The sequence below is a fragment of the Varanus komodoensis genome, unplaced genomic scaffold, assembly GCF_004798865.1.
Source record: "Varanus komodoensis strain SLA01 unplaced genomic scaffold, ASM479886v1 scaffold7_1, whole genome shotgun sequence".
Classification (NCBI taxonomy): Eukaryota; Metazoa; Chordata; class Lepidosauria; order Squamata; family Varanidae; genus Varanus; species Varanus komodoensis.
This window is the reverse complement of record NW_025336479.1, coordinates 3,491,777-3,504,585: the sequence shown is the minus strand read 5'-3', so window position 1 is coordinate 3,504,585 and position 12,809 is coordinate 3,491,777. Positions and strand designations below refer to the sequence as shown.

Sequence of the window (12,809 nt, the reverse complement as noted above, 5' to 3'; positions counted from 1 at the left end):
CAAACAAATCAACTTCCATTCTTTTTCAGGAATGAACAGGGTCCTGGCCAACTAGGAAAGAAAGATTGCTGCTAGTTAAACTGATTTGCAACTTAAGGAAAGAAAGATGGCTGCTAGTTAAACTGATTTGCAACTTAAGAATATTATTCAGCTGTATCCCTGAGGCTAGACAACCACGACAAGTCACTCTTTCATTCATCATGTGTAGGCGTCCTCAAGATACTGCAAATTCTACTTGTATTATTTTGTGGTGCAAGCTTTAGTGTCCTGAACCAGAATAACCCCTTATTTTCAGTTTCATGTTCATCACTGAAGTATCTATACACCAGTGAAAGAAAAGAGTCTCACTATCCTCTGAGAACATGATGCTATACACTTGGGGATCTAGGGACACATTGGCTGTACAATTTGTACCAGACTGTGCAATGGTTGAGCATTGACTGTCATAATCCTGTGCTGTGGGCAAGTGAGCTTGTTACACCTGACTTTATTCAAAGAGTGTTGGTGTTGAGCTGTCCCGCACCTGTCTTTGTTCTTTTTAACAAGATCCATTCTGTCCTAGGACACTTTATTCTGCAGCAACACCAGGAATACTGCAGGTGCAGCTGCAGTTTGAGATTTATTCTAGGATTATCATTTTCCAGCAGAGGGCAGTACGCTGCTTAAATCATTAAGCCAAGGAGGGCTGCAGAAAACAAGGCACATTTGGTTAAGTGTAAGGATTCATCATGTCTGAGAATTGTGTGGTTTGAGGAGAACAACATTAGGTGCCTGTAGTAACTGCTTTAAACCTGATAATGTAAAGGGGAGAATATATTCTTTTCAAATAAATAACTTTCAGGTGTTCATCTGAATACCCAAAAGTCAGAAATGTCCACTTGAAAAGTTGGTCAGTGAATCATCTGAGCAATTAGGCATTTACAGCTAAGTCTGTTCCAAAGTAAATATAATTGCATTCAGTAGGGCTTATCTTTTGGCAAGGATTATAGCCTTCCTTCTATAATGTGGAAAACCATGAACTTCTCTTACTGAAAATTGTCTTGGCTGTTTTTTAATGTGACACCTTCTGTTCCCTTAGCGTCAGCTGAAACACAGAAGTCAAATAGTTGCATTATCTGGCCACCTGGAAAATCTGATAACTGTTTTCTCTCCTTGAAAAAAAATGCAGAAATGGAACTGGGAGGTTAGTGGTTGGAGTCAAGTAGAGAATAGGTAGGGGGATTCAAATATTAGAAGGTAAAGCCTCCATGGGTGCAGAAAACATAGATCTCTTTGCTTTGTTTTACATATTCTGCTGTATCTATGTAATGTCCTGAGCTATCAAACTGCAAGGGTGGTGTCTGGTAAGTATTGAGGGAAGGAGGAAAGAAATAGCTATCAGCTAACAATACTGCTGGTAAATCACTCCCACTTTGGACTGTGTTAAGAGTCTAGCTCTGTTTTATCTGCCCCTGTGAAATACAAAGCTGCAGGGAGTAGAAGATTAGGGGTCATAGCTGTTTGTTACTAAGAATACAGTTATCCACATGCTAATGATCACTACCTTGATAGGATTACCAAGAAAGTCACAGCTACAAAGCTGTGGCTGTTGCCTTGTCCAGTTCACTTGTATCTAAAGGAGATTTACTTGGTCCCCCTGTCCCAAGAAATGAGTGAAAAATGGGTTTATAAAGACTACAGTCCAGTCAAGATACATGCTGACTCGACTGATTTCAGTAAGACGTGAACAAGCTAAGTCAAAGTGATTTGACTTTCCCTCAAGATGGAAAATGAACTCAGTCCCTAAAGCCAGAGGTTTGGTGTGTGTCGGAGTATTTACTTGAAAACGTAACTCTTGAAAAACTGTCTTCAACATAGGTACTGTGGTTTTGAGAACAATTCCTTCTGCTATAAAGGAAAACAAAAGGCTAAAAAAGAAAAGGGAATCTGGCTAGGTTGTGTCTTTTGTCTTAAAGCTTAATAAAATGAAATAGTCGGAAACGTCAGTGGCTACCTTCTTGTAGGAAATTGGCATAGCCCTATGTATTAACCATCCCTTAATACTGAGGAGGGTCCCTCTTCTTTCTGCCTGCAAGAAAGCAGCATAAATTGCAAAGGGTGTATATTAGGTGGCTTCAAGCAGCACCACACACTGACTGGGTCTGCAGGACTTGACCAAGCACATTGTGGCTTCCTTAATATATAGCAAGCCATGACATTTGAAGGCACCATCCTGAATATTGAAGCCCGAACCAGTAAAGCTTATGCAAGGCTTAATCTACCCTTTCCTAACTCATGGCCTGTTTTCAGTATATTCCCAACACACACACATGCGCGCGCACGCAGTCTGGGGTTGACTATTTAGGATGGTACCTACAGGCCCTGTGGCTCATCGGCTTAAGCCATGATGAGCCACAGGCTGTCCTGAGAAAAGTCTTCTAGCCCTGTAGCCCACCATGTAATTCCCTGGAAGCTCATAGGCCAAGCTGCCCTGGGAGGTGATTAGTTAGATCTTTAGTGATTCAGTCATTAAGCCGCAGAGGCTGTGTGTATCTTTAGCTTCAGCACAAAGCATTTCGTGGACTGCTTCAGATAGAAAATAGTAACCAAGACTGCAAGCCTACGCAGGACAGGTTCGAGCCCTGCTGAGTGCAATGGTGCTTCTTTTGAAGTAAAATGGTATAGATTGCCCTGTGTAGGATACCCCCAAATAAAGCTGGTAACATAAAACAGGGGTTGCTATCTGTAAGGATTTTTAAAAATTGCTTTTTATACATACCTATTTAAAACATTTAGGTACTTTTTCAAAAAATAAAGAGGGTTTGTGGATGAAAGCCCAAGTTCCTCAGCCCCTCTGCTGCAGGTTGTAATAATCATGCTTTGGTTGGCCAAGAGTTCTGTGCCACCAAAACTGGGGATCACACTAGAATCCAAACCAGCCTTAGAAATCACTACTTGTCAGTCAAAGGCAATTCCCCACACACATTCAAAATCTTCTGTTGGGCCAAAGCATCCAGGATACGCTATCTTCATGTATGATTTTCAACACTAGGAATGAGGGAGAGTAAGATGGCAAGTTGGCTATGCTCTTCCTTCCAGAGCTTTACAAGTAACAGCAAAGCAGTACACCTTGCTCCATCTCTCTCTCCCAAGGTTACTCAAACAGTGCTTGTGCATCCATCAGCCTTAGCAGCCCAGTGAGCATTTGTGCAAATTGTGTCTGCGCTGATTGCAAGTCTGCGGTGCACTCCTTTTTCGTCCCCTATCTCGTCTCTCCTCTCTCTCGGCTGAAGCAGAACGGGGAGCTGCAGGTCTAAGAACTCATGTTTGCGGGAGAAAACTCCAGTCCCAGGTTCAGCGCTTGGAATGCAGGCTTTAATTTCCCTTTCCTGCTTAGGGCTGCGCACAGCACAGGCCGTGGGGCACTTTGAGAAGCGCTTAGCCTTGTAGGGGCTGGGGGGAAGGGGGGGGTGTTGTTCTTGGCACCAATCAGTCTTATAAACTTTGGGATTGATCGTAATTGAGTATCGTGAAAAGTAAAATGGGCGTGCTAGAGATGTGGTACATTCTTGCTATGTGATATACATTGCGATGGTAGGTGTGTAGATGGTGCAAACTGCCTGGAAGCTGTTCTGGAGAAAGATGAGAGTGATCACATCATTTCGATAGATCCCATGTTAGGGAATTGCCTTCTATCAGATCACCTCGAAGCCTGCAAACTAGTGTGCAAGCTTTTGACTCCCTCAGACCGCTTAGGGTGCAATTCCTATGCATGCCTAAGAGAAAAAGCCCAAGCAGCTGTCGGGCTCCCTCCCCCTGCCCTGTTTAAGGGCGCAGTGCTATGCATGTTTAATCAGGTGAGATGTGCATTAAGGAAGAGGCGGGCGTCTGGAGTCCGAGCCGCGGAGGCTGCCTCTGGTTACAGCCGTAAAAAAATGACAGGCGGGGGAGAAAAGCAGCGCCGGACCGGAGAGCCCCCGGAACTTTTGCGGCTCCGGAGGTAGGAGTCGCAGCTGTGGGCAGGGCCCAGGGAGATGACGCGCGTGTTGTGAAACCCTATCCAGCTTCAGAAGCGAAGGGATTTCATCGGCTGCCGCTGCTTCAGGCCGTTGTGCGTGCCCGCACACCGCTGAAATTCGCCGGAGCCGGTCAGTGGCACGGCAGCGGGGAAGGGGGAAGGAGGAGGAGAGGAGAGGAGAGGAGAGGGCAACAATCCGGAATTATCCGCCGCCGCCTCCTTGTCAGCCGTCTTGAGCCTCCTCCTGGTTAGAGCTGCGGCGGAGCTGCCTGAGGAGGGATGGATGTAGGGGTGGACCTGTATGTCGCAGTCCCGCTGCTCTTCACGGTCCTGGCCATTATTCTCGCCTCGGTCTTTGTGAAGCTGAGAGCCTCCTCGGAAGGGGACAAAGCTGCGGAGGCAGCGGCGAGCGCCGGGGGAGCGGGGGAGCCGCGCGGCAAAGAGGACGAGGTGAGCGCTGCGGCGGGCGCAGGAGAGCAAACCCGGGATGGTGACGGCGGAGCGGGGCTCCCGAAAGACGGGCCGGGGCCGGAGCCGGAGGAGGCCAGGGCAGAGGTGAGGTGTGTCCCCGGGGAAGAGACTGGGGCTGCGGAGAAGAAGAAAGGAGCCGAGGGAGACAAGGCAGAGCAGTGCCAGGAGAAGGGGCGCAGGCAGCAGCAGCAGCAGGAGGAGGAGGAGGCTGCCAAGAGGACTGCACAACAGGAACGGCAGAGTCACCCTCAGGAGGAGACGATCCCCAGTCAGGCTGCGGCTGCGGTCGCTGTTGCTCCGGTGGCCGTAGAAGAAGAGCAAGAGGAGGAGGAGGACGAGGACGAGGAGGACGAGGAGGAGGAGAGCAAGGTAAAGCCGGGGAAGGGGGCGACGGGGCCGGGATCCGGCGCGCCGCCGCGCGTAAGCCCTGCGCGGCCGCCCCTCGGAGCGGAGCGTGCGGGTGGCGGGGGAGGAGCAGGCTGAGCGCACGGCTCGCACGAGCGGCTTCCGCGCAGCGCGCCGGACCTGCGCGGCCCTTCCGCGGCTCATGCCTCTGCTCCCGAGCCCCCGTGCAAAGGCTCCCCGCGCGCGGCCAAGGAAGGGGCTGATCTCCCGCAAGGACTCGCGCCGAGCTGCGTGGCTCGGAGGCACTTCGCCTCCGCTCGGCATTGCAGGCCCGCGCTGCGCAGCAGGGCCAGAAACTGTGCCGGACTTGTGCTGAGCTGAGCGTGGGCGGCATCGTGCGTGGGCCCGCAGTCAGCGGCGCCATAACACGGGGTCGGGGGCGGCGGAGGGGCGCCTGCGTCTCCGCCGGAATTCGCTCCAGGTTCGAGTGTAACGGGCAGGCTCTTGGCAGAGGCCGGCCCAGCTGCCCAAAGGACCTGCCGAGGCTTTCCATTGCTCTCCCCATCCCTCCGCCCCGCTGTGCTGTTACAGGCTCAGAAAGCCCACCTGTGGATTCAGCAACCGAGCGCTGGCTGCTCGAAAGGACACTCTGGTCCCAGTCACCACCACCCTCCATTCAGAAAAGAGCCTGCGATTTCCCGAGAAAAGTCAAGCCTGATGATGATGATGATGATGATTGTGGTTGTCATCCTTTGGCCGTTAATATATCCCCAGCAAGGTGTATAGCACTTCATGGCATAATGGAATAGCATGCGTTGCTTGCCTGGCTTTTCTCACTCTGGATTAGGAGGAGCTTTGCCGTTTCTGCCAGTGGCCTTCCTTGCAGAGAGGGCAAATTGGGCAAGGCAGTTTCCATTCTTCCTCTCTGTGCAATGGGGCAACATTACATCTCCAGGGTTCATTTGCTTTTTTTTATGACATCCCGAAACAGCTGCTTCAGGCTGTAGAGTGTGTGTGCTGTGTGTGTGTTTAAAGAACCCTGTCTCCCAAGGATAGCCTTCTTTCTGAAAAGGGACCAATGGACAGGGAAAGGAGGGGATTTGATATCAAAGAAAAACTTCAGGCAGAAAGATGCAAGGGGCAGCAAGAGGCGAAGCCCACAGGCAAAAAAAACCTGGCTAGTCTAGTACAATCAGATGCAGCAGTGATCCTAAGGCCAGCTGGACCTTGATGGGCTGCAAGCACCATTTTCTCTGGTGATATGAAAAGCGATGCCTTCCAAAATCAAGTTTCTGTAAGTGGTCTCCTGCCCATGGAGGCATTATGGCAATCCGTGTGTGTGTGTGTGTGTGTGTGTATTTATTTATCTATACACATATTTATAGGTCGCCTATGACTGTCGAGGCCAGGCCTTCCTAATCTCTACATACCAGAAAAGAGCATGAAGCCTGTATCCTCCTTCAGCATCTATTCACCCTTCTCTAGCCTTGAGCAGACCTCTGATGCCAAGGAGGCTACACACCCACCCGCCATGTGGATCATGCAAAAAGCCCCTGCAGTCCAGAAAGACAGTTGCAGGGCCAAGGAATGCCAGCGTGCTGACGCAAACCGTACCCCCACCGCACCACTACCTTGCCCTCACTTCAGGCACTGCTGCTCCTTCAAACCTCCTTTGGCAGGCAAACCCACTGCTGTTTGCTCCAAGGAAGGGGCCTGGGCCAGCTGGGCGGTGCAGCTGATGAGGAAGGCCCCAGGACGCCATCTGATGTGTGAGCAGCCAGGGCCTCGCTGCCTGCACTGTCCCAGGGCAGCAAGTGCAGTGACCCAGCGGCAGCTGGCTGGGCGGTCTCTGCAGAGCCAGGCAGAGAAACCAAGTGACAGGGGGGCTGTTTGGCATTTTTGGACTCCGGGCAGTGAAAATAATGAGCAGACTGAGGAAGGAAAGATGTCGGCCTCCCCTCGCCTTTAAAAGGTTGGTGCCTTCATGCTACTTTTCCCTATTGATCTGCTCAAGCAGTGCGTTCAGTCCTAAGGCCTCCTAGTAACTGTAAGGCTACCAATGAAGGGAAAAAGCTTGTATTATGGCAGCTGGGGTAATTCAAACATTCAGGGGCCTATGCCAGGTGGTCCCCCAGCACTGCCTGTGTTATGCACCCTTGTAGATGAAGACAAATTCTCCTTGGGTGGCCCCTCTCCTGCCTTGGCAGATAGCTGCTCATGTTCTCCCGTGGAGAGAGGCATGGTGGTGCCGCTGATTTCCCTAGAAACCTGGCTTGGGTGTGAGCAAGCAGCAGGGTGCGAGGCACTGGCATGCGGTGGAAGGCGGCCACCCCATCTTCATATGAGCTCTTGGATCGTTTCGGATTAAGGGTAAATGAGCATTCCTGAGGGCACGATTGGAGCATGCTGCCTTTCTTGCCCACACACAGTGGGCTGTCCCACTAGTCCAAGTCAAGGAGGCTAGTTAGCTATTTCTTGCCCAGACCCAGGAAACGGCAGATATTAGATTCCCCCCCACCCTTTCCCGCTAGATTTCTGTGGGAGGCTTTCCTCTTGTCTTCTGCTGAGCATTTCATTCCCTTTTGCATTCCTGAGGAAGGCTGGATTGGGGAATATTTTAAGCCCTTGAGCCATAATAAATGTGTGAGTCTTTAAGATGCCATGGCACTGTGTAAATGCTATCCAAACATGGCTTCCAGAGGAACACTGGGAGCTACCAGGACTTTCCTATCTAAACATGAATAGCTTAGGGCCATGTGTTGTTCTTTTCTGCTGTGACACAGGCTGATACAGCTTCTCTGCCTCTCTAGAAATAATTGCAGAGGGTCTGCTGCAACTTCCATTTAATGAGGACATGTCTAATCTTTGCTTTCAACAGTAAATTAGGAAAACTGACGATCACATATTGAAAAGAAAGACAAATGACACAGACAAAGGGGGAGGGAGTTTCATAAAGAGCCTGGACTGATTTTGAGGGCGAGGGGGGGTTGCCACTGATTCTTCTTTATTGAATAGTTTATCATGTGGAGCATAATATTTGCAACTACACTGAAATGGTGCCACACACACATACACACAAAGCTGGGTTGTTGGCAATAAGGTGACCAGGTGTCCTGCTTTACAGATGAGAGTCCTCTTTGAAAGTGTCCTCTGTTTAAAGGGCTTTTCCATCCATGACTAGTTTACTGCCAAAAAACTTTGAGGGGGGAAAAGCCCAGGGTCCTTGAAGAGACCCAACCACAACGAATACCTGGGCAGCAGAGAGAGCAGGCGCATGGGTCTCTTAGTTAGTCTTTACTACTATGGTGAGATACATTATAATTCTATTCTAAGTATTTTTTAAAATTGTGTATGTACAGTTATTTATTTGTTTGTTTATTTAAAACTTGTATATACTGTCTGCTACCAAGGTCTCGGGATGGTCTTAGAATAAACAGAGTAGAGCACAGCATCCAAATTAATTTCTAAACAATAAAACCCCACATTAAAATCACACTCAAACACTTGAAAGGTTTGAGTGTGATTTTAATGTGGGGTTTTATTATACATATGCAAATATCTAAATCGGTGTGGTCTTTTGTCCTCTTTTTTTGGCAATTTGATTCCTCCTCTGGCAAGGTATAAACCGCTTTCTGGTTTGTAGACCAGGGCAGACGAAACATACATCTGGATCTACTAGTAGCTCTGAGGGATTTGCATTAAATCTGTGGCAATGTGCTAACCAGGAGTGGCTTTTTCTGTGGGAAGAGGCCTGTGAGCCTTGTCCACTTCTGGTACTCAAAACACATCCCTGAGCTCAGAATGCTTCCATTCTAGAGGTGTGTTTCTTGCACCAGGCAACAGCCTTGGAGTTGGTGTCCCAGCATTTCAGTAAAGAACAAGGTACATCTCAGAAGGCTGAAGCCCTATGCCAGCACACAAACTCTGTTAGAAAAAGCAGCATGGTTTATCATTAATGGAGATGTAGCATCCTGGCCTTGTGATTGGAACTGTCAAAGATGACAGGGCCCGGTTCACGATATGGGAACCTTCCCGGTCCCAGGGGGTTTGTAATGAGCTGTGGAGCTGTCTGTGGTCCAGGCCAGAATACTTTGATTTAGATTGATGTAATCCCAGTGAGGTTGCTGACACTTAACTTGCTTGTGTTGTACACTCTCCCACAAACGTTTTGATCTATCAGTCCCAGCCTCCCCTCTCTCTTTGGGGCAATAGTAATGATAGGAATAGTAATAATAGTATAGCAGTGGCCTGCAGCACCAGCTAACCGAATTGATATCTGTGAATTTTTTTGCACCCACAAAAGGTGCTATATGATGATTTACTGTCAGAGCTGTTAATAATATGAATAGCTTAGGGAAGGGCATTGTCCTTGGTTCAAATTTCTTCCAAGCCCCACCTGAGGTCTCATTTAATGCAAAAGTCCCACAGAGTCCTAGTGTCCCATCCCACAGCAGTGTCATGAAGGTGATTCATAGTTGGCTTGACGTGTGAGTCCCGTGTTTCCTCTGCTTATTTTGCTCCTGCGCTAGTCGCTTTTGCCCCCGGAGTTGCCTGGGCGACCTCTAAGATAAACACTATCTTTTCTTTGTGAAGTAAATGGAAGCAGCATGGACTCTGCTCATGTTAAAAACAGCCCCATGGCCCAGATGCCATCATGCAGAAAAATGTCACTTAAAAAATGTATCCCTGAGTCCCATTGATTACTTTTCACACCCACAGCTATTGTGCCTGTGCTTGTTTATGCCTCAGGGCACCCTTTTCCCTTTGTGTAATTTCCCAGGGGAAACTTTGGGAAGATAGAGGAGTTCCCCCAAGCAGTCAGGCCTGCTCTGCTGCCCTTGCTGTGAGCCAGCTGGGCGTCTGGACGAGCTGCAGAGCCCTTGCTGGCTTCCTTGGCTGGAAAGGTACCACACAGGCAGAAATGCAGCTGACCATATTCCACAGTGTTGGCTACAGCATAGCTGAATCTCGTGTTTGCAAAAGGATGACCTTTCTTCTCTTCCCCTTCTGAAGGCCTGGCCGGACCCTTTCTTCTAGTTTTCCAAACTATTGTTTTCCTTGTATTAACCTCAGCTTATCTATGCTTTCTAAGGAAATCTTGAAAAACATTTACCCTGGACTTGTATATAAGATTACCTTATTTTTACTGCCTCTTTACTGTCTGTTTATTCAAAAATATCCTTGGGGACTTCAGGTGTGCATTCTGTAAATTAACACATTGCATGCCAAAGGGCTGTTTCTCCTGCTTCCTTCCCTTTGCAGTAAGGCCGTGGTACAGATATGACTGTTCTGTTCAATTACATATGAAATTTGCTGCAGAATTTGAATTCCTGACAATCCCAGTGATTATTCTGCTTCTTGTTGCCCAGAAAAGAATTTGCTAGCCCTTGGGCTCCTGCCATACCATTAGAAATGGTAGGTAGATGTTCTACCATTCTGAAAAAAAATTTACACAGGAAAACTGCTTGTTCTTTTCTCATCAGTGTCTCCAACTGTGTCTCCCTCACTCCCTGCAGGGACTATGAGCACCTTTATTTCCTATAAATATAACCCTCCTGTGCTACTTCATATTTTCTTATCCTTCTAGAATCACAAAATCTGTATTTATTCAAGTAACACATTGTCACTGAAGTCGCCAGATATGTGCAAAAAAAGAATATGGCATTGCACTTCTTAACTGCTTTGCATTGCAGTAGATAAATGCTTTACACTATTTATTTGGCTTTCTGAGCATTCTTCCTTTGAGAATTCCTGCTGCTTCCTATTTCTACTAAATAGGTATGTAGTTTTTCTTATGTACTGCCTTTTATATGCTGCCTTTGACTTTCCCTAACACGATTGTCTTCTGCAGTGACTCTTGACTTCTCCTGGTATACCCAAAGTATGACTCCTTCAGTTTCGTCTCTTTTGCTTTTAGGGAAGATTCTGGTTTGATTTGATCTAGGCCCAACTTGTTTGTATTTCTGTCTGTCCAGGGTATTCACAAAGTAATGCACAAATGGCAGGACATCCACCAATACCATAAAATTACAGCATTGTTTAAAAGATGCACAAAGAGACAGTAAGGCTGCAATTTTTTGCACGCTTTCCTGCAGGTAAGCCCCATTGCCCCCAGTGAGGCTTATTTCTGAGTAAAAATGCTCAGGATTGCACTGTAAAACAATTTACACTGATAAAAACAATGATAAAAATCAATGGTTTATGGTGGAACAGATCATTTTTCACCAGTTTTCTACAATGTAGCCAAGAAGGGGCTTGGCTGGCTTTCTTGTGAAGGGCATTTCACAGCTGTGGTGCTGTCACAGAGAGGGGCCTGAACAAAATTTCCCAGGGAGTGGGAGGAGGCCCATGGAACAGACTTTCCCCAGGGAGTTTCAGTGGGTGAAGGTTCATATGGGGGGAAGACTTTGGGACGCTCTGTCCAGGACAGTCAGTAGGATAAAAAATGGTGCCCAATCCATTCTTTCCAGAATTAAGCAGGCGACCAGTATAGCTATGAGAGCCTGGTGTTCACTGAACCCTACATTCCTGTCAACAGTGTTCTGCACCCAGCTGAAGCTTCTGGACAGTCTTCAAGGGTGGGCTCCTGCAACATTGGAAACTAGGGTGGCTACCCTTCCGCGAAAGAGGAAGTGCACCAGGAGGTGGCTAAAAAGGCCACGGATTCCCATTAAATCATAATGTTGGAAGGGGCCATGAAGGCCATTGAATCCAACCCCCTGTCAAGTTTCTTTCTGAATGCCTCTAGTGTGGGAGAGCCCACCACCTCTCTAGGCAGCTGGTTCCACTCTCGTTCTGCTCCGACAGAGAGGAAGCTCTTCCTGATGCGCCTGTGTTGTGCATGTGTTGATTTGTATGGCTACATCCCCATTTATCAGTAATGACTATCATTTGAGAAGCAGTTTAGTCCATCTCACCGCAGGGAGAAATATCATGCCTTCCTACTTGGCCCAGGTGCAACTTCAAGGCTCCTTCCAGGGCTTCATTTCTGATGGTTCTTCATCTTTAAAATGGATTTGGGCTGGGAAGCCCTTCAAGCAGAGGGCCACACTCCGTCAAGGAGGGCACATGCCCCCTGATTGGGATCTGTTGTACAGGAACGATAACTAATGGGTGCATGCCAGAGACTCAGTGGCTTTCAGAAACAGGGTTCTCATTGCCCACTGCTCCATGGACCGGTCAGTGTAGTATAACGGTTCAGATGCTGGGCTTGGGATCTAGGAGATCTGGATCCCAGTCCCCGCTCAAGCACAAAGCCAACCGGGTGACTTTGGGACAAACACTGACTTTGAGCCCAGCCTACCTCACAGGCTTGTTGTGAGGATAGGATTGAGAGGAGGAGGAGGAGGAAAGCTGCTGTGGGTTCCTTGAAGGGAAAAAGGATAGAAATATAAGTAAATAATGTATAATATAATGCCAAGAAATATATAGAGTCAGGCAGTACTCATACATTACTCATTTCAGCTCAGCATTGCTTTTTACCACATAAATTCCCTCTAACCCTGACAACTTTAGACTATGAAGACATCTCTCTTGGGGCAGAAAAAGATGGCTCCCAATTGTGTCTGCCAGAAAGGTTGAGGACTCAGAAAAGCACCAAACTGCCTCGGTGAAGCATGTACCGCTTTTGTTATCAACGTTTTTCTCCCCTGAGCCCAGGCTGAATGTCACTAAATGAAGGGCATAAATTTAAGGGTCCTGTCTGCCTAGCCTATTCCTTGTGTGAATTTTATTTAAAGTGCTTTCCTCCTGTTCTTTAGCTCCCCCTGAAAAGTTTCCCAGAAAAGCTTACAGTCGTAATCAGTAAAATAAGACGGTCCCCATCCAGAGGCTTACAATCTGAAATGACATGAGGCATGAGGAAAAGGGGATGGAGAGAGCAAAGTGGGAAGGTAATTAAGTAGGCGTTCAGTAAAATTGGTGGAATAGCCCTGCCTCTGGGCAGGCCATGATGTTCCCTCAAGGAGGCTTGGTGGGTGGGGGGGGGGGGGGTTGC

At 48.0% G+C, this 12,809-nt stretch overlaps 1 protein-coding gene across 10 annotated transcripts in view; it reads left to right on the top strand.

The window, feature by feature from the left end:
• Positions 1-4,030: 4,030 nt before the first annotated feature.
• Positions 4,031-12,809, top strand: part of MXRA7 (matrix remodeling associated 7) — a 69,820-nt gene continuing 61,041 nt past the window's right edge. For 2 of the 10 annotated variants that reach the window (XR_006416984.1, XR_006416987.1), the window contains exon 1: positions 4,031-4,837. Coding sequence is in view for 5 of the 10 variants with exons in the window: in XM_044453897.1 (XP_044309832.1) it covers positions 4,277-4,837 (561 nt within the window). In the remaining 5 variants the exon portion in view is untranslated. The remainder of the gene's footprint in view (positions 4,838-12,809) is intronic. The other 8 variants (XR_006416986.1, XR_006416983.1, XM_044453897.1 and 5 more) reach the window with 6 other exon arrangements.